Below are 21,262 nucleotides of genomic sequence, written 5' to 3' on the forward strand. Positions count from 1 at the left end.
AAAGCAACACTATGTAGTTTTTTTTTACCTTTAAATAATGTCTCTAAAATTATTTCAGTGATAGAACAACTTTTAACTGGACAAATTGTACTGTTGCTGCAACCTGAGCAGCCTCCTAGCTGCTACAAGCACACTCTGAAAGAGGCGGTGGAGGGTAGGAAACACAGCCCCGCCCCTCCCCCTGCCTGCAGAAGAGTGTCTGATACCAGGCACTGTTGAGCTTTCCAACCACATGGGGGAGCTGTAAGTCATTATTACATGGGAACTACACAGTGTTGCTTTAATTTTAGTAAATGTTGCATCAACTAATTGCATGTATTTAATAAATAAAAAGCAAATATAGCAGACAATATAATAACCATGACATGGAGGCACATTGCGCGTGAACTGGAGCCAGAGGCGTTGCTAGACATAAAGCTCGCTGGGGCACAGGCCCCCCATTTTTTGCTGACTTTTTTTGAAAACCTGCTGTGTGCAACCCCACTAAACACAGGACGTCGGATAGACGTGCATATCATGTCTATATTGGGTCCGTCGGTCCATGACCAATTCTGGACATGTATGCGACGTCCAAACTAGGTCCACTATTTGGACGTCCCACCATGACCCTATTTGGATGTCATATTGACGGGCAACATTTGACGTTTAAACTGGGTTATTTTTTGGACGTCATTTGGACGTCATATTTACGGGCAACATTTGACGTTTAAACTGGGTAATTTTTGGACGTCATTAGGACGTCTATGACAGGTCTATGTCTATATTACATGATTAGGCCTATGAAAATGTGTTTATTTACAAATATCAGCATTATTGTACCAACATGATTAATACATACGAATAGTCTATATTATTATTACAGTACTGTTTTTTTCTGCTTTCTTGAATTACGTACAAAATTCATCTACATGTACCATTAAAAATATGTAATTAAATGTGTAGTTCGTTATATTAAAAGTATATGACCATACTAACAATTTAACATGAAAATATTGTCATATTAAATTGTTCATGATATGAATGCAATAAGAATGCCTTATATACAACCCAAAAGTATGGCCACGTGGCCGAGTGGTTAGACAGACTTCTTTGTAACACGGAGATCGGGGGTTCGAATCCCACAGCCGGCAGGAAATGTCTGAAAGGTTTCGGTGCCGTGGATGGGTGGAGAGCAGAGGCATTCATTTCTTTTCGCTTTTTTCATGTCTCTTTTCCTTACACGGCGGTCCTACGGTTGTCAACATTTTTAGACGTGCAGAACACGTCGAAAAAAAGACGTCACCTGGCATTACAAAACAACCCCTTTTATGGACCGGATTCGGACGTCCAAAAATTACATGAAAAAGACGTAATTCCGACGTCACTTTGCGCAGTGGGACACTTCTATCTATACAATGTCCTTTGCTTAACCCACTATTCTATAGTGCAACAGTTACTGCGAAAGATACAAATATACAAGGCAGAGGCCAATCTTCATCATACCTAACATTATTAACATGTTTGGAGGCATAAATGGCATAACATGTTTGGAAGTAATGAAAGCAGAGAAATATTTTCTACATTATACAATGATAGCAATGATCTTATTTTTACATGAATATTTTTACAAGAATATTTTAAGAAACCAGTCTTTTTATGACTTCTATACTAAATAATCTCAGTCATAGTTACTGCTTCGTCGCTTCGTCATTTTTACAAACGTAAATTGGGTAACTACATTGCAAGTTGATCCGTTTTTGCCGCGATTGTCTTAAGGAATACACTAGTTAACTGCTACAATTTAAACTTGAGATTTACACCGGGGCACAAAAGATTTACACTGGGGCACGTTCCCCAGTAAAAGTGGTCTAGCGATGCCCAGTGGCGGAGCCAGAGGGCTATTTGGGGTGGCAATTGCCACCCCAGATGAAGTCCTTGCCACCCCTGTTGCCACCCCGCTGAAAACATTACTTTGTTTGATTTTTACGAACATTTCTCAAATCTCCCAGCGGACGTGAATGCATCCTACGCAGCACGCACAAGCGTGGTGTTGCTGCTATCTTTTCATTACGCTTGTTCGACTTCATGCGACGCCGCAAGAACCGACTGCCGGATGATGTCAAAGTTCCGCGAGAGCGATTTAAAAGCAAACTCCTCCGTGTGATTTCGCGAATCACTCTCGCGGTACTTTGACGTAATGCAGCTGTCTATTCTCGCGGCGCCGCATGGCGTCGAACAAGCCTATTGGTTAAGCTGACACGCAGCTCCTTCGTACTCCAAAACATAACGCGCCAACACGCACATGATCGATGAAGAGCGTTTTGCTGGTATGTACGGCTTTTATTGGTATTAAATTAAATGAAGTACTGTTTTAACGGGAAGTAAGGAAGACATTGCACTGTAGTGCTTAGCATTAATACTTAAATGAGCATTACTAGTCTTGTGAAACTGACTAATACTGTCACGCCTGCGTGAAGATGCTTAAAACAATAAAAAACTTGTCATTAGCAAATGTTCAGCAACAATCGGGTAGGCTTATTCATATTGTCACGTGTAATGCAGCATATTGAACTTAATAAAACGACCGTGGATATAGAACAGGGTTGTAAACAGCGCGCTTTTCGGCGCCTCACGCTTTTTACAGGCATTCCATGCAGTTTGACGTTTTTGTCAAACAGCGACCCCTAGAGTCACTGGGGAAAACTTGCAACTGTCGTAATTTCGCACCCCCACTCTGTACGTACCTGTAAGGATAGTGTTGGGCGTGAATATGCAGAGATGGACTCCGAAGATAATGACCAGGGAATAATCCACAATTTCATACAAATATTAGGCTACTGCATGTCTACTAAACTACAGATGATGGTAATAGGATAATAAGAAGTTTATGCCAAGTATAGAGTAGGCATATAATAATAAAGTAGCCTACCGCGTTTTCTGGCTTATTACGTTTTTACAAGATTGCAGCTTAATCACAAGTAAACAGTCTATAGTCTAACGTTATGTCTACTGTATAATTTCATTTGTTATTTAATTGTAAACATTGCAAAATGCATTTTCAAAGTTAATTGTATACGTTGCATTATTTCATAACATTGGCCATTATTCGTTGGCCATAAGAAATCGAAATTAGACAAATGACTACGTACACATCACAACAGAACACTTGAGTTTAGATGGCAAAAAAAAAAACATGTAAGAGTAACAAGTGTTTGTTAGCAAGTCTGCTAAATGCTCTTATGATCGTAAGCTAGCTAGACCCATGTTGAAGTTATTTTACTGGTCTAATTATCAACACTGGATGAATGAACAGCAAAAAAATACGCAAGCAAGCGCAACCACATACAACATAGACCGCAAACAAATTTACAAATAAGAGATTTACTTACTTGTCCATCAACAAGATCGCCAGATCCGCATCTCTCTTGCATCCAGTGCTGTCTATTAGCTCACGCCAACGAGTAAAAACCTGACCGCGTGGGACTCTTGTCCGGTTCCTAACTCGGTCAGATTCTCTTTTTCGCTTTCTACTCTCTTCCGAACGGGTTTTCTTAGCTGTTTCCCTCATGGAGCATCTTGTCTCAAATGCGCGTGTGCAGTTGTTGTTATAGGCTTGTTTGACTTCATGCAGCGCTGCAGGAACCGACAGCCGGATGACGTCAAAGTGCCGTCTCGGATAATTCTCACGGTACTTTTACGTCATCCGACTGCCGGTTCTTGCAGCGCTGCACGAAGTCGAACAAGCCTAACGTGTGTGACGTCGTTGCCGTAAAGCAAGTCGTGATTCTCGCGAGATTTGTCAGGAGCGGTTCTCTCAAGCTTGCATTGCTGGTTTTGCTAGCGGCGTCCTCCCCGAGCTTCAACAGGAGGATGATTCGCCATACTATGACTTCGTTTACCATCAAAATGACTTTGAAGCTGTTATATTAAGGTAAATTAACTGCATAGTGTGTCTTTAAACGTCAGTTTGGGTGACTTGGGTCTGAGAGGGTTGGATTATAATTTCACAAAGTCATCTGAAGCCATTCCATAGCTTAATGTGAGGGACAGAAGTCTATTTACATAAGTACATTAAAGTTAACGGAAACTAGTTCCCTCCTCCCTTAACATAACATGTCTAGATGTCTGTAAGCAATTTTCCTTGTGTTGTCAAATAGGCTAGACCTCAATATACTCAGATTTTGTCGTAGTGTATTATTTTAATATTTGTATTATTAGTAACGGTGTACTTATGGTAAATAATAACAAGCAAATTGTTCAAAATTTTGGTTTCTTCATGAGGTGTGTAACTATAGGGACGATATTACCAACTTCTTTCTAAAGAAGCAAAAGTCAGGTGCAGATCAGGTCCAAACAGATCCCAGTTGTTCTATTTTTGCTGTATACTTAAAGCAACACTATGTAGTTTCCATGTAAAAATGACTTACAGCTCCCCCATGTGGTTGAAAAGCGCAACAGTGCCTGGTATCAGACACTCTTCTGCAGGCAGGGGGAGGGGCGGGGCTGTGTGCTCTACCCTCCACCGCCACTTTCAGAGTGTGCTTGTAGCAGCTAGGAGGCTGCTCAGGTTGCAGCAACAGTACAATTTGTCCAGTTAAAAGTTGTTCTATCACTGAAATAATTTTAGAGACATTATTTAAAGGTAAAAAAACTACATAGTGTTGCTTTAATACATATATAATTGTGTACATTTTGGAAAATAAACAACTTTAATTTAATCTATATACAGTGTACTTGAACACTTTGTATATTGACCCCCCAAAATAATACCTCGCCACCCCTTTGCCACCCCTGTTTTAAAAGTCTAGCTCCGCCACTGGCGATGCCCCTGACTGGAGCCCATCTAATCATAAATGAATGAAACTCAGCATAGGTCTATGTATACATTAGCCATTAAATATATTTATTGCGTTGGATGGATCAGTATCCTGCAGGGTTCACGCGGGGTCTTAAAAAGTCTAAAATACAGAATGTTAAATTTAGCCTTAAAAAGTCTTAAAAACGCCCAGATTTTTATCCTAGGTCTTAAATTTAATTTACCCAAGTCTTAAATGTCTTACCTCCGTTCATTCCCGAAAAGCGTTCAGAGAAAATAAAATAGTAATTTAAAACGCTGAAGAACTAATCAGTGGCGGAGGCAGAAAGATGGGTGGGTCTCTAAAAAAGAAACCGGCGTCCGCACTTTGTCATAATCCACGCAAATCGTGCCATTAGCTATATTACAGGATTGTTGTCTGACTGTATACTGTGGGCTGGGCAAGAAACACACCTTAAACTTTTGTGTAAGCAAAAATCTTTTCTGGGTTAATTTAACCAATTAGCCCGTGGCTTATCTGAGTATTTGCCAGGTTCTGAAACATAGAGGACCCATAAGCGGAAAAAAAATCAACATTATTGAAAATCAACTTAAACAGTCGGGCCGTCGAGTCACGAGCCACCAACAGCGAGTCAACTTTAGTGTTACACAGTTTTCACTTTGGAGGATTTTGTTTACCTCACTGCTCAAAGCGCTTTTACTCCTTTGACTTTAATATTGCTCTCTGCTGCAATGCACTCGAAACTAATGCGCTTCCCCTTCAGCTCTCAACAAACAGCAGCTATTGGCGGACGGAAAGCAAGAAAGTACCGTAATAAACCATATATTGCCAAAAAGCGCAATTGTCTTCTTTAAGGAACCATTTAAACTTTTCATAGCGCAAATGCTTCAGGAGTTATGGTTAAATGAATAGGGTAGAATCAGAGCGTTTCTTAATCTGAAGGCTTTATCCTTCGGAGGTCGAATAGGAAGGCTGCTGCATACATTATCAAGCCTGGTTTATTAGTTTAGTTAACTGAGCATTACATTCGCAAGTCATAATAAGCACATTACAACAATTTACGATTAACTAAAAAATAATCATCAATATTTTAAAGTACCTAGAAATGCAACCCCTGGCTATAGCCTTCGGATTGAGAAACGGTCTTCGTGGATAACGTTAGCAACACATAATAAACCACGAACAGCCTTTTAATGGTCAATTTCGTTTTCTTAATGCAGATAAACATGCATAAACATTATGGGGTGGTTCCCTGGACAGGGATTAGCTTAAGCCAGGACTAGGCCTTAGTTTAAGTGATCTGTTATTAGTGGATTTTATTTGTCAAAAAACATTGTTGATAGAATTTTATAAAAAATACTACTTGCACATATTAGTGGGATATATAAATATTGTAAATCATTGCATTTCTTGATTATTAATTAAGAAAAATCACAGCTCTTTGCCTCTAACTCAATGTATTTCAATGGCTCACTATGAGCTTCCAGGAACTAACTGAAGTCTTCATGAATCACATGACGGCCGAGCTTTTTGGACTTCCATTGTCAGTCTCTTCCTAAAGGGCTTTGGATAGAATTTGTCGGCGCAAACACTCGTGGTCTAATAGGGTTAAGCATAGTGTATTTCCGTGTATTTTGAGTATTTGTCTTAATAGTGTGTTTATTTTATATTTTTCTATAACTGAATCAATAAAAATAGAACATCTTGAGAATTTCTGAGATCATTCGAATGCTTCTAGTAATGTGTCGTGTTGGTCTTAAATTTTACTCATAATGGTCTTAAAAAGGTCTTAAATTTAACTGAAACCTGCAAGAACCATGATCCTTTCTACAACAACAGACAAGGGCTTTTTTCTCGAGGCTTGCATTAGCAGAGCATGCATCGTCAATCAGCGGATGGCGGGCGGGTGCGGCTTTAAAATTTGGTAAAAAAAATAAATAAACAACGCCTACATCAAGGCAATGTTTATTTAAAAAAATAAAATAAATATACTGCATCAATTGTTTTCACAAGCAGCAATTATCTTATTCACCTCGAAACACATTGAAAATGTAAACACAATTTTTTGTGGAACTTTAAAGGGGAATAAAGACGAACAAGACCGATAAAACATTGAACACTACACAAATAGTAATTAAATTTTTTCAATTTAGGCTATTAATTTTCCATAGTGACATATGGTGCCGGATCCAATAAAAGGTTCCGGATCCAATGTCAGAGGTGCCGGAACATGTCCGCCTCAAATTAAGCCCTGCATCCCATCAGGGGGATAGCCATTATTTCAAAAGTGTGTGTGGGGGGGCGAAATATACAGTTTTTTGTTAACCCTTGTGTAATTGACAGGTTTTATTTTTAACTCTTTCACCGCCATTGACGAGATATCTCGTCAATTAAGAGAAAAAGCTTCCCCGCCAATGACGAGATTTTCCGTCTATCCGCAATACCGCTATTATCCACCAGGTGGCAACTTTTTAAACCCGGAAGTATTGCCCTATGGCAAGCGGCTGCATGTCCGTGTCTGTTTTAAAGATCGCTCTGAATGGGATCTCTATGAAAAGTCCGTCACAAAAATGGAATTATCTCTGCTTTTTGCTCAAAATGTGGTGTTTTTGCAGAAACCTACACTGTAAAAAAAATCCGTAGAAATTACAATGTTATTGCAGCTGGGTTGCCGGTAATTTACCGTAGATTAAAATTTATGTTATTTACTGGCAAGAGTTTGTTCAAAGTTAAATAAATTTTAAATATTAACAAGTCTTTATCTTTACAGAATAAAACTATACAACAACAGCCTCATGCAAAACATTCTGGGAACCAGAAATCATCATCAACCTTTTTCTGTTTTTTTTGCTTCAGATTTTGTTTCCCAGAATGTTTGCTTGATGCTGTTTTTTTAGTGTTACTCTGTAAAGACAAAGACTTTTAAATGTTTAATGTTCATTTAACTTTGAACAAAATGTTGCCAGTAAAAAACATAAACGTAAATCTACGGTATATTACCGGCAACCCAGCTGCAATTTCTACGGAATTTTTTTACAGTGTACCCATATTCAAAAGCTGATTACAAAAGAACCACTGAAGGTAGGATGAAACGTTTTTTCTTTTGTTTGAAAGCAGAGGGTCTGTTCTTTCATTTGGTATATTTTATGTTTATATATTTAAAGAAGACTATTTTCTGGAAGGCATTAAACTTTGGTGAAAATCATGAAAAACGCTGGCGCTGGCTGGCAACTTTTTAAAAAAACGCTGGCGGTGAAAGAGTTAATCATACATTTTTTTGCTTTATATGCATACTAATGTAGTGTTACATATTTTTTCTATATTTTACAAATTATTTTTTATTATTGTGCCATATATAATCCTATAAACACTTGTGTATTAATAGATTTTAATGTAAAAAATACTGCAATATCAGCCAGGTGTCAAAAAGAGTCATATATAGAAGAGATTATGTAAACAACTTGAACTGACAAATAACTAAATATATATTTCTTGTCCTAGTTATTTTTAATTTAAAACAATAACAAATTGGCTGTGAAGTACCTAAAGTTGAATTAAAAAACTTTTTGTTGTTTTAATTTAAATATAATTTTAGAATTATCTGGCGTGGGGTTAAATGCAATCACAACCCACCGGCCATGAAACTCGAACCAGCAACTCTCGGGCCAGGGACAAGACTCTCTAACCACTAGGCCACAACTGCCCCCCAAAACCATTGTTTGTCATTCTTTTTACAGATGGCGTAGACACGTTTCCCATGAGAATTCAAGAGCCGACATGTACGGTCAACACTCAGAAGAAGGCATCACTATACTGGAACAGAGCGGCAAAAATCATAGATGAGACCTTTATTGTTCTATACATAATCACTGTTATTGTGTTTCTGTCTGTTCTTGGCAAGAATTGGTTTCATTTCGAATAACCTCTTATGAAACCTTTTAGTGTATGTGGCTCCCCAGTGTTTGTTAAATTCTATTCACGTCCCTTTAAATTGGACATTCATGAAAATCTGACTTTTTTTCATGTTTTAGTGCTATAACTAGGTCCCCAGTGCTTCTATCAACATAGAAAAATTTGAATCATGAATTAACGGATTGCTGGAAATAGTCTTCAACGATTTCTTAACCGGATTTGCCAAGAACGAATGACACTGGCGATCACGTAGTTATCAACAACAAAACAATAACCAGAAAGTAGCCCACAGTAAAACCAGCGGAGCTAAAAACAATACCACCGGAATCAGTAGCGCCTCCTAGTGGAGCTTACAACAATAATCATTTAAATCACATAACAATTTCTTTTGTTGGATATTTTAGTGAAAAAGTGTGACCCGGGGGATTAAATGCTTAAACATTTAAGAAAATAATAAAGTAAAAAAAAAACTTATTCATTTCAGTTAACATTTTTAACCTACAAAATACATAACTTGGGAACTTAAAATGCTCTGAGGAATAGCCATCTTTGCTTCTGAATATTTAGTCACTGTTATTATTTTTTGTTTTGGTATACAGGGACACTTTCATCTACAAAATGCTGTTTCGGGTGTATTTTTATGGTGGATTAAGTTCATTTAATGATTGTCGTGGACTACATCATAAAGTTTTGTGTTATATCAATAAGTTTGCTATAGATCCTTTTACAACACACATGATCAAATAGCCTGCGCGCATTTAGGCAACAGAAGTGGTGTTATTCTAATGTGTTAGCAACTCAAAGTTGATCAAAACAGTTTACCAGCATCAAAATGTCTGGTTGTTGCGTTTGGTTGCACTAATATAACATAATAATATACGTATGTATCTGGCAACTTTATTTTTGGCCATCTGCTAAAATCTTCTATCCACGCCACTATAATACACGGATCTTGTAGCTGTGTTGAAAAAGTTGATAGTGTAAACTTTTTAAAATAACATTGTCTGTGTTGCTTCACTGCTGATTCTTGTCATACTTCCGTTGCCAAGATGCGCGTGCATACGCTGCCACGACATCATTGTGTCCAAACAGTAAAAGGGTCTATATGAACATAAATTAATGTAAAACTTTAAATGTAATGTAGTTTAAGAAACTAAGTGCCTAATTTGTTTTCTTTATACTAATACACTTTAAAACCTTTAAGTTTGCAATAATTAACTGGCAGCAGCTTTACCTGTACAGTACTGTTTAGTTTACAGTTTTTACTGTATTAAGATTTACAGTGTAATACTACAAATAAATGTGCAGTTCATTACTGCATTCCTGTACATTTACAACACAACACAACAGTAAATTACTGTACATTAACAGTATGTCAATTGCATTTAATTTACACACTGTAAAAATACTTTGCTGTATTTTTAAAATACTGTATTTTTACAGTGCAGAGAAACACAGGTAACTGAGTTCCTGGCCATGTAGTGTATTTTACAGGAATGCTGCTGTACAATGTAAAAAAAAAAATGCAGCATGATGTTAAAACAGCTTGATTTTGCAAGCCAATTCAACCTACTCTTTTAAGTTTTGACCTGTGATAAGTTGACATAACTCAAAAAAATAGTTGTTAAGTTAAAGTAACTAAAAATTATATGTTGATTTGACAAAAATGCAGATTTTTTTACAGTGTAAATCATATTTGCCAAACATACGGTAACACTTTATACTACTGTTTCAACTTAATAGGTAGTTACAAAGGAACTAATCTAGTTACTAATGGTTAGTTCTGCATTAACACTGTAGTCACTGGATAACTAATAAGTAAGTGTGATTAACTAATCAGTAAGTCATTGCACACATTTGTTTGGGGTAAGTAACAAATAGTTACTTTTTTATTAGTCATTATTAACTACTAATTGGTGGTGGTTGGGGAGATTCCCCCGTTCATATGTAAAGCGCTTTGAGTACTGAGAAAAGCACTATATAAATGTAAGGAATTATTAAAATTATTATTATATTAAATGCCTCCTAGAGAATTACACATTAACCAATACTTATTTAAAGTAACTATGAATTTCCTACTTTTCACAGTCCTAGTTTGTTTTGCCTGTTTCTCCATGTTTTTCCCAGTCATCATCCTCCAGACAATCATCCTCTATTTCCCACAATCATCTTTACTCCCACACCTGAACTGTGTTTGTCCTGACATTTATGAGGCTCATCACTCCATTGCCCGTTCTCTTCTTTGCAATGTTTAGACATCTATGTAACATTCTAGTTAAGTTGGTGAATGTTTATTATATATTCAAGTCATTTATTCATTAAAAGTTATGTTTGTTTTATCCCGTTGTCCTCACCTTCATCCTCATCTATGAACAAACCATCTTCTGATTACATAAAACAAGGTTAACCTGAGGCTTTGACTGAGTTGTGTTTTTGTATATAAGTCTGTGGGTGATGATCTCTTTAAGAAATTATATGTGAGAACAAATTAATGTACTAAAAAAGCTACGGTACCACACTCTCAGATCTTTTTCATTCGCAGAATTCCACATTTTTCCAAAAACTATTTTTGTGGAAAAAGCAAAAAAGTCTGCAGATTCCATCTGGCCCTGCACATAAGATCAGGCAAAACACAAAAAGATGTGTAAAAAATTATCACATCCTTTTAGTGCATCTCACATGTGACAAAAGTAGCTTTCTTTTACTTTAGAAACCTTGACAATATTACCAATTTCATATGCAGAAAAGCTAGTTCACCCACTTATGGCATTAACCCCTGATTTTAGCCATCTCTTTTAAAATCGCTGTGCATAATAACCGATGAGCACATGAAGATTTTTGGCGTGTTGATTATTTTTATCAAGCAGCAGCAAAAACACCAATTTACGAAAAACTTTTAACTATCGGTGCCAATTAAATGGCAAAACCGATTAATCTGTCTACCGTACTTTCCAGGCTATAAACTGCATCCTTCAAAAATGCGTCATTAAGACGAAATAACATATATAAGTCGTAGTGGACTATACGTCACGTTTAGAAATAAACGAGTCGACGATGCGGTAGCGGTTTTGTCTCCGGAGTGTAGTCCTCATCAGAGTCAACAATGCTTTCATCACGGAAACTCTTCCATGCAAAACACCGTTTATGAATCTTCCACGAAATTCACCTTCATCACAGTGTAACTAATGGTAATAAAAAACTTTTATCAATGCAATCTGTTTTTAGCTTTGTCTTATAAATATAACTAGCCCGTTTACCGAATCAAACAAAATATATTTTCAACTTTACCAGTATCGATATGCTAGCTTAATAGTGAGTACTAAAAGCCATCCTATTTGTTTATATTCATAGTGATAAAGTTAGGTGTAGTATTACATGTGATTGGGACATGATGTTACTATGCACCGCACTCCTTCCTCTCCGCTCGTCTCAGGTAAATGCTTTCTCCAGCAGAGCAGTCGGCATCGCGTGTGTTTTTATACTCTCTTTCTCAGTTTACTTACATTTTAATTATGTATTGGAATATAAAGACAGTTTAAACAAATTTGTAAAAAATATTTTTTAGATAATTTCTGCCTATCCTGCCTTTAAACTGATTACAATTGTCTGTAAACGCAGCTAGTGTCGAAGTTTAAATCTAGTTTAAAGACACATCACTTTAACCAAGCATTCACAAAATTCATCTTATATCACTGACTGCAATTATATCAGATCAAATGCAAATGATTATCTTTAGCTTGAAATGTTTATGAAACGCATCTATGCTAATTATACTACATTTGCAACTGTACACCTCTGCAATATGGACATAACATGATAACCTATTACTCTTCATTGTAATATACAAAAATCAAATCATTGAAATAATGTGTATTGTGAAAAGTGCTATACAAATAAATGTATATTTAACTATGTACATTTAACTTTTTGTCACAACATCATTGCAGTACATTACCATTTAAGTAATTTCAGTATATAAAATGTGGGAAAATGATTAATAAACAATGAGCAAGTGACTCTAAACTTTTACAAAGCAGTGTATGTAGATAGGGTGCTTGGTCCGCACTATTTGGACGGTAATTGTTTCTCATAGGGACGTAAGGTATTTTTTCATCATTTACAGAGGGTTGTCAGTGGTTATTGCCATCCGAATACAAAATGTCAGTGTTTTCCTCAGACCACCCGCATTAAAATCCCTGGCCGAATTACCTATTGTTTTTATTGAACACCAAGGTTTTGTGGAAATTTAATTGCCGTCCGAATCCAGATCTCTGAGTTTAAAAAAGAGGTTTAATGCAAAAGTTATCCTGCACTGCCTTTATGACCACTGAAAAGCACCATATGGTCACGCACTTCACGTTTATTCTGCATAAGTAAAGTGGATTTCTTTGCATGCATTTTGAACATCTACCCGAAATCACGAAAACGTTTAAAAATGTCTATTAGCAGCAACAAGTGCTAAACAAAATTTTTAAAATATTCAATCACACAACAGTATTCAATATACATATAATCAAGTATCCAGGTCATGCTAATTAACCACACGTGCAGCGCATTTCCAGGTGTTATGAATTATAAACTCACACATTCACCATGAATTTGTCTTCATCCGAATGCATGGTTTTTTTCGTGGAGCAGGCATGCAAATATATTTTTACTGACATCCTCATGAGTAACAATTACCGTCCGACCATACGGCTTATGCCAACATGAAACATATTTAACTCATGCACCTTGAAACAGCAATGTTATGGGGTATTTATTGACACATAATGCACACATCTGATTTGAAATCAAAGTGCCATGAGTCACGACAAGTTATTTTTAAAGCATTAACAGTTTAAGGTTAAAGTGCAATTCACAATTAGGAATGTTATATTTTTAACAATGACCATTTGAAAGTACAATGACTTTTCTTTGTTAAATATATTTTCATCAATACAAATACCTTTGTCTCTGTTTGTGTCATCACACTGGAAATGTTTGTTGCAAGCACAAACTGTTTAATTAGATTTGTGGGTTAGTTTAGCATAAACATTTATGGAGTCTGTTTACTTGGCAAGATCTTTCATGATGCGTAAGGAAGAACCTCTGTATCCAGCACCAAAGTGATTCCAATGGTTCAGGTAGTGGAAAAGTTGGTACAGTTGCTGCCTCTTTGCAAACCCAGCTGTCTTTGGGATCTTCTCATGGTAAGCATTGTAAAAAGAGCTCCCAAAGCCACCAAATATGCCAGCAATAGCCAGTTCAAACTCTGAATGCCCATAAAAAGACGCTGGGTCAAAGATGACGGGACCATCGGAACATTCAGCCACATTTCCTCCCCAGAGGTCTCCGTGCAGAAGAGCTGGGACAACTTCAAGGTCTGTAAACAACTCGTGGATCTTCAGCTGAACAGATCATACAAACAATGAGAGACTTGAAAGAACTGTGTGCTATACTGTACCTATAGACGATTTGTCGTTGCCGATCCATGATCTGTATGGACTGAGCCCTGCGGTTCGGACCATATATGACCCATGGATTGATTGTAAAGTATAATTTATATATCAGTGAGTTGAAGGGTTAGTTCACCGCAAAATGACAAATTTATTATAATTCTTACCCGTGTCGTTCTAAAGTCCTTCGATTGTCTTAAGAACACATTTTTACTGTGGATTCACACCAGCCGCTTTGAGGCGTCAAATTCACGTCAACCGCTTCTAGTTTGCCGCTTGAGCATTTTGAGTTTACTCGCTTCATTTACACGTGAAAGCCGCATGTGAAGTTCTAGTCATCGAGACATTCACATGAAAATTTGTGTCATAGGAGGGGCTTCTAAGACTCTGCTCGCTTCCTGTAATCACGTTACTACTAGAGCAAGCTCATGACTGGTTAACGCGACACGTTTTTCTGCTAAAGTTCAAATTTTCATCTTGCACGTTTCCCGCGGCAACGCTCAATTTGCGGCATTTGCGTGAACTAGGGGCGCAGGGACAACTCCAGACGTGCTTCAACACATCTCCACATTGAAATCACTCACACTTGACGCCTCTACCGCAGCATTAGATCTTTTTAATGAAAACCCGTGACTTGAGACTAAAATATCTAAAATGTGATATAGCTAAAATATCTAAAAATGTGTTTTGAAGACAATCAAAGGATTTGGTGGTTTAGAATGACACAGGGGTAAGTGATTTTTGATAAAATTGTAATTATGGGGTGAACTAACCCTTTAATTGGGCATGAAAGCACATTCTCCCATTATTAACTCTTTCCCCGCCATTGACGAGATATCTCGTCAATTAAGAGAAAACGCTTCCCCGCCAATGACGAGATTTTCCGTCTTTCCGAAATACCGCTATTATCCACCAGGTGGCGCCCTTCCGCAACTTTTAAAACCCGGAAGTATTGCCCTATGGCAAGCTGCTGCATGTCCGTGTTTGTTTTAAAGATCGCTCTGAATGGGATCTCTATGAAAAGTCCGTCACAAAAATAGAATTATCTGCTTTTTGCTCAAAATATGGTGTTTTTGCAAAAACCTACCCATATTCAAAAGCTGATTATTAGAACCACTAAAGGTAGGATGAAATGTTTTTTGTTTGAAAGCAGAGGGTCTGTTCTTTCATTTGGTATATTGTATGTTTATATATTTAAAGAAGAACATTTTCTGGAAGGCATTAAACTTTGGTGAAAATCATGAAAAACGCTAGCGCTGGCTGGCAACTTTTTTTTAAAACGCTGGCGGTGAAAGAGTTAAGATCTGAACAGTGAGTTTGGTAATTCACTGCACCCACCCATTAGTGAATAAATGAAGATTTAACAAATAATATATCTCAAACAAGGGCATGTAGGTTTGGTATTGCTCTATAATAACCATATGACATTAACAAACATTATTTCATTACACGTGTGATATACTGGCCATCTCCAAGATCTACTGACAGCCATATAAATGTGTGTGTTCATTAAAATATTTCAAATTTTGGATATTGTGCCAATTAATGCATAATAACAATCTGAGCTGTACGCTTTACTTGGAGTTTGGTCCATAGTTCCCGGGCTTCTCTGTCTCCATTAGGGATGTGCATTTATGTCTTTTTTTCATTTCGATTAATCCATAGGTCTGAAGAACGAGTACTCGATTAACTGGGGGCGGGGCAATCAAAGGGGCGGGGCGTACACGTCATGGTGAAAAAGAAAATATTTTGATTAAAAAACTCAAATAAAACTTAATTTTGAAGAAACTACGACAGAACAATGAACACATACTAGATTTTTAATGAATTAAATGTTTTTAACAGAAACCTCTAACAGGAAAAGCTGCGTGATGAAGTGAAACTAAAGGGTTAATAAACACAAACCAAAGCCCTTTCTATTTGACGCACTCTGCATAATATTAAGCCTTTATACAACATAAATATACAACGTGCATCTATCTGCATAAAATGCAAGACTTCAACTAAGTTATCTAAAAAAAAAGAAAGTTTAACTCCCTTTGTGGATGTGCATCAAAAACAGCGCACTTTTAAACACGTCCAGTCAAAGTTCAAGTTTCATAACATTAAGCAGCTTTAAGTGTTTTGCTATCATGCGCGTTTAGCTGTGTCGTGTCGTCCTCTTACCTCAGTCAAGATGTAATGGTAATGCTCGTATGGCTCTTTGGTATCTCTTGACATTTGATGTTTAAATATGAGATGATAATCCATTGAACTTTTGACGGCGATGTACATTTTGCACCTGACTGACTGTATTTCCGAAAATCACGACATCCTTTTAAACCATAGTGCCTCAGTGATGTGAGTTGTGGCTGGCTTCACGGGATAGGCGGGCTGCCGCACATTGCGCGGATCGGCGGGTTTCTGCTGTGCGGTCGCGCGGAATTATCTGTTTGTTTTTGAATCACGCATGGTAATGTTACTGATGTCATACGTTGGTCTGCGTAGCTTGACACGACGTCAAACACGCATCTCCAGACCCAGTCTTTACTACCACATGCGCTTGTAATGCTAACCAGATACCCAAATGCCGCCATATCCACAATAAATAAATAAATAAACCCACATGATCATCGTTTTCGTGATCGATCATCGATGCCACGTTCGAGTACTCGAGCAATCGAGTACTCGTGCCCATCCCTAGTCTCCATATGACTGCTCCACCAAGCTAAGCTGACATTGAAGCCGTTGCTGAGAGTAAAAAGACACCCAATCATCCTGCCAGTCATTTACCTAAATAAAGATAGAAACATAAAGACATTTTACTGGATAAATGATACACCTTCAAAAATCTCTTAATATAATTCCCTCCACGTGATTGTTTAGATGGTAGATGTTCACCTGAGGGAGATAACCGCAGCATGTGGTCACATGAAACCCAAACTTATTTACTGCACCAATTTCAGACTGTCCTGATCCTTTTCCTTTAAAGATACAGAAACCAAATTTGAAAATTTTAGTTGAAAAGTGCCATCAGGCCATTTAAAGCTGATTAAATTCCCACATTCAAACATGTTACCAATAGTCTGCTGCTCCTTGTTTTCTTTCTCTATCTGTCTCTTGTTGTAAAGGTGCAGATCAGCCAGCTGATCCCCAAGCTTGGCTGAGTATCTACAAAAGCAAACAATAACTCACATGTTATTAATCCACCTCCTTTAGGTTTTAATGGATTCGCATGGTTTTGGGCCATACTTATTTAAGCTCCTCATATCCACATGATCCATTATGAAAACAGATCCACCTCTCTCAAGGTCCACAACCTTCACAGGCCTGGGTACTTTGACTGTGTTTGTTGACAGGATCGCTTCCAAGCTCGCCATCTCTCCATCAAACATCCTTCTAGCCTAAGAAAGAAATATACAGTAGTAGAGAAAGAGAGAAAGCAGGTGATAGTGAAAAATAAAAAGTGAAAACAAAAACATTTAAATATTAATGACGGCCTATGAATCAACCTGTAGCACTTTAAGTTTTTATTATTATTACCCATCCAGAAAAATTGAAGCCAAAACATTTTGGTCGGCCCAAGGTGAATAATAGTTAAACACTCTTAGGTTAGAGTTCATAGCCCTCAGTTAATTTAACATTGCATTAGGAGTGCAAAGGGTTTGATCCCAGAGAACAGACAAACTGATAAAAATGTATCTGAAATGCAATGTAGGTCACTTTTGATAAAAGCATTTGCCAAATGCATAAATCTAAATAAAATGCATCAAAATGTGTTTTGTGGTATACTAAAACTTCTTGGATTTCATTTCAAAGTATTTAAGGGATGTTTCTGACTTTTAAAGATTAGCAGGAATTGTAAACTGTAGCAGGAATAACTTTAACTCAAGTATGCGCTAAACTTTACTTTTTCATGTTTGTAATATCTTTAATGAGTGAAATTCAGGAAGATGTAAGACCTCCTCTTTGTGATTAATCTTGACAAACACTCGTCCAGTATCAGTGTCATAGCTTTGGCCCTCACTGATGCATCCTCCAGCTGAATGTCCAGCGCTTTTTAACAGCACCGTGCCCAGCTCTCGCTTCAGCAACGCCTCCATCTGTCAATACAGATCTGTCACAACAAAACCAAATACAGTCATATGAAAGTTTTCGGGTCATACACAACTGATTTTGCTGCAACTTACTTACAGTTAAAGAATAACTGCTCCTGGGCGACTACATGTGTTGTATAACAACATTGGCGTGTGCAGGATTAATGTCGCTTTACAAGATGTCAAAATAAAAGTCCTGAATAACTTCGTGAAAGTATGAGTTGTAGTATTTTAATATGTTGTTCGAATGAGAACATAAAAAATATTTTCAAGATTTAGTTTTATTTTAAATTAATATTTGTAATTAATTATAATTTTAAATAATTATTAATATTTTGTATTCGATTATATTTTTACAAATTTATGTTTTGTGTAGTTTTTATTTTTCAAGTCCATTATTTAATTTTTAATGAAGCTGAAAACAGAGTTTAATACTTACTCATAAATTATATTAAAATGATCTAATATTATTTAATTACAATAATAATTAAGTTACTAACGAGTAGTTTATATTTGCCAATGATAAAATGCATGTGCAAATGCACGTTACTCTGAATGCACTTAAAATGCTTTTAAAAGTGTACAGTATACTCAGTGTTTGTTTTATTTGTACTGGTTTGAAGAAATCAAGTGCATCTCTCTTCGTTGGCATCTCTCACACATTTTTTGTTCACTGGCGCCATCTGTTGTTAGGTCCTTAAAATAGCATGAATAGCGTATTTAAGCATGTGCTTATTCGTTAAATCAAAAAACCCATCCTAATTGAACACATAAAATATAAATTAAACAAATGTGGGGTATTCATTCTCTATACATAACAGAAATCATAACATCTTAAACATTACAGTTCATGTTTTAAAGCAACCTTATGTAGTTTTCATGTAAAAATGACTTACAACTCCCCCATGTGGTTGAAAAGCGCAACAGTGCCTGGTATCAGACACTCTTCTGCAGGCAGGGGGAGGGGCGGGGCTGTGTTTCCTACCCTCCACCGCCACTTTCAGAGTGTGCTTGTAGCAGCTAGGAGGCTGCTCAGGTTGCAGCATCAGTACAATTTGTCCAGTTAAAAGTTGTTCTATCACTGAAATAATTTTAGAGACATTATTTAAAGGTAAAAAACTACATAGTGTTGCTTTAACTCACCCGCACATTATCTTTTTAGCTCCATTACAAGGGTCAGACTCAGGACAGTACTGTTAAAATAAATTTTAATCTCAGAGAGGCTTTTCCTGGCTGAATAAAGGGTATAAATAATATAAAATTACTACACAGGAAAATCCCCAGTGTTAAATTAACTCTACCAGTGTTAAATCAACACTATTTGGTGTTTATATAATCCACACCAAGATCGGTGTTAAAAAAGACTGGTGTTAAAAATATAACTCTGAATCAGTGTTAAAGTTAATGAGATAATGAAGTGATGATTAAGACTTAATGGTGAACACCTGCTGGTCATTCCGTGTCAAATCAACTACATTTTGGACATTTTCCTGTCTCTACATTTTTATTTTGATGACTCATTTTCTGGAGAAAATAATACTAAAATGATAAAGAAAGACAAATTACTAAATGCAATAGATGAATACTGTTAGGTGTATGCCTCCAAAAGCTGCAATCTTTCACATTTGCCTCTCTATCATCATCTTTGTTTGAAAAATAAAATAATAACTTGCAGAGTTATTTTCTAAATGGATAAGTTTAACTTCTAAACAGCTGTCAGAAAAAAATACAAGTGCTGAACTATTCCAGCATCCACACGCGTGATTTAGTAGACAAATCTTTTTTCTGACGTGATGTAATCACAGAATGTATCACATTAAATCTTAAGTTTGTGTTTGTTTTGGGTTCATTTGAGTCACCATTACTGTGATTAGTGTTTCCTTTAGTTAGGCATTTGTCCGTTGACCTTCACAGATCTAACTCTCCTCTTTAAGCAATAGCAACAGTGTTTTAATAAGATCACTTGTTTGTTGTGTAGATGAGTAGAGATTGTTTAAATTTGTTGTATTCTACTCTCCAAATCATTTAAACACTTGATCACAAATTAATTATGAAGAAAGTGAAGCATGTTAATTGAAACGCTATGCAAATAAGACTGCCGTAATGAATTAGTATTTTTTATTTTTATTTTTGCTTAAGAGAGACATCATGATTTCTGATACAAATCTCAACTATGGTGACAGTTAATGGTAAGAAAGATGTTAAAATTTTGTCATGTTGCAATGCATGATGGGAGTTATGAATGAGTTTTCTACAATCCTGGTACCCAGCATGCATTGCGGCATGAAGCTTTGTTGTTGATTGTCACCATGATTGTGTTTTATAGGCTGATTGTTGATGTCTCATTGTGTCTGGCTAGCACCACAGATTAGATTTGGGTAAACAATATTTAACTCTTCAGGGTATGTGGATTTTACAGGACTGTTGGATTTCATGGGCGCTTCACAGGGTTGGCAGAATGTAAAATTATACACTTATATTCAGTGATTATTTTTTGTATGACATTATTGAATCATAAGACTCATACTTTCACAACAAATTACATAGTAACAGTTTAAAACTCCATTTCTCTCATCGTCCTCTGCTCTAACAGATATGTTTTATAAACACACTGCCATAATGAGCAGAAAATAACTAACACTAAGCTCTAAGACCCAAGTACCCAACTAAAGGAAACACTAATCGGTACAATGGTGACTAACTGATTTTCAGCAGTTCTTTAGAAGTTAAACTTATCATCCATGTAACTCTGCAAGCAAGTTGTAATTTTAGTTTTCTAACAGAGATGATGATAGTGTTCATTGAACTCTAGTCATTTTGTCTATTGCATTTAATATTTTGGCTTTCTTCAACATTTTAGTATTACTTTCTTCCAGAAAAAGAGTCAACAAAATAAAAAAATTAAGACAGGAACAATTCCAAAATTGAGTTGATTTGACACGGAATGACCAGCAGGTGTTCACCATTAATGACTCAATCACTTCATTATCTTATTAACTTTAACACTGATTTAGTGTTTTTTTAACACCAATCTTGGTGT

At 36.6% G+C, this 21,262-nt stretch overlaps 2 protein-coding genes across 4 annotated transcripts in view; one reads left to right on the plus strand and one right to left on the minus strand.

The window, feature by feature from the left end:
- Positions 1-11,047, plus strand: part of LOC135718825 (5-hydroxytryptamine receptor 3C-like) — a 34,872-nt gene extending 23,825 nt beyond the window's left edge. Inside the window, exon 6 of the mRNA XM_073814126.1 lies at positions 8,534-11,047. Coding sequence (XP_073670227.1) covers positions 8,534-8,718 — 185 coding nt within the window. The 3' untranslated portion in view covers positions 8,719-11,047. The remainder of the gene's footprint in view (positions 1-8,533) is intronic.
- Positions 11,048-12,084: 1,037 nt separating this feature from the next.
- Positions 12,085-18,415, minus strand: LOC135744895 (ketosamine-3-kinase-like). Of its 3 annotated transcripts, none has more exons than XM_073814062.1 (8): positions 18,320-18,392; positions 18,088-18,228; positions 17,378-17,529; positions 17,205-17,296; positions 17,027-17,109; positions 16,829-16,918; positions 15,725-15,757; positions 12,085-14,098 (listed from the first exon to the last, which is right to left on the minus strand). In XM_073814062.1, the coding sequence occupies exons 2-8, from the start codon at positions 18,226-18,228 to the stop codon at positions 13,760-13,762; spliced, it is 930 nt and encodes a 309-aa protein (XP_073670163.1). In that variant the 5' UTR covers positions 18,320-18,392; the 3' UTR covers positions 12,085-13,759. The 3 variants fall into 3 exon arrangements, with proteins under 3 accessions (XP_073670163.1, XP_073670164.1, XP_073670162.1); XM_073814063.1 differs by having other exon boundaries at positions 18,316-18,374; XM_073814061.1 differs by having other exon boundaries at positions 12,087-14,098; positions 18,088-18,242; positions 18,320-18,415.
- Between the last annotated feature and the right edge of the window lie 2,847 nt (positions 18,416-21,262).

The sequence above is a fragment of the Paramisgurnus dabryanus genome, chromosome 3, assembly GCF_030506205.2.
Source record: "Paramisgurnus dabryanus chromosome 3, PD_genome_1.1, whole genome shotgun sequence".
Taxonomy (NCBI): domain Eukaryota; kingdom Metazoa; phylum Chordata; class Actinopteri; order Cypriniformes; family Cobitidae; genus Paramisgurnus; species Paramisgurnus dabryanus.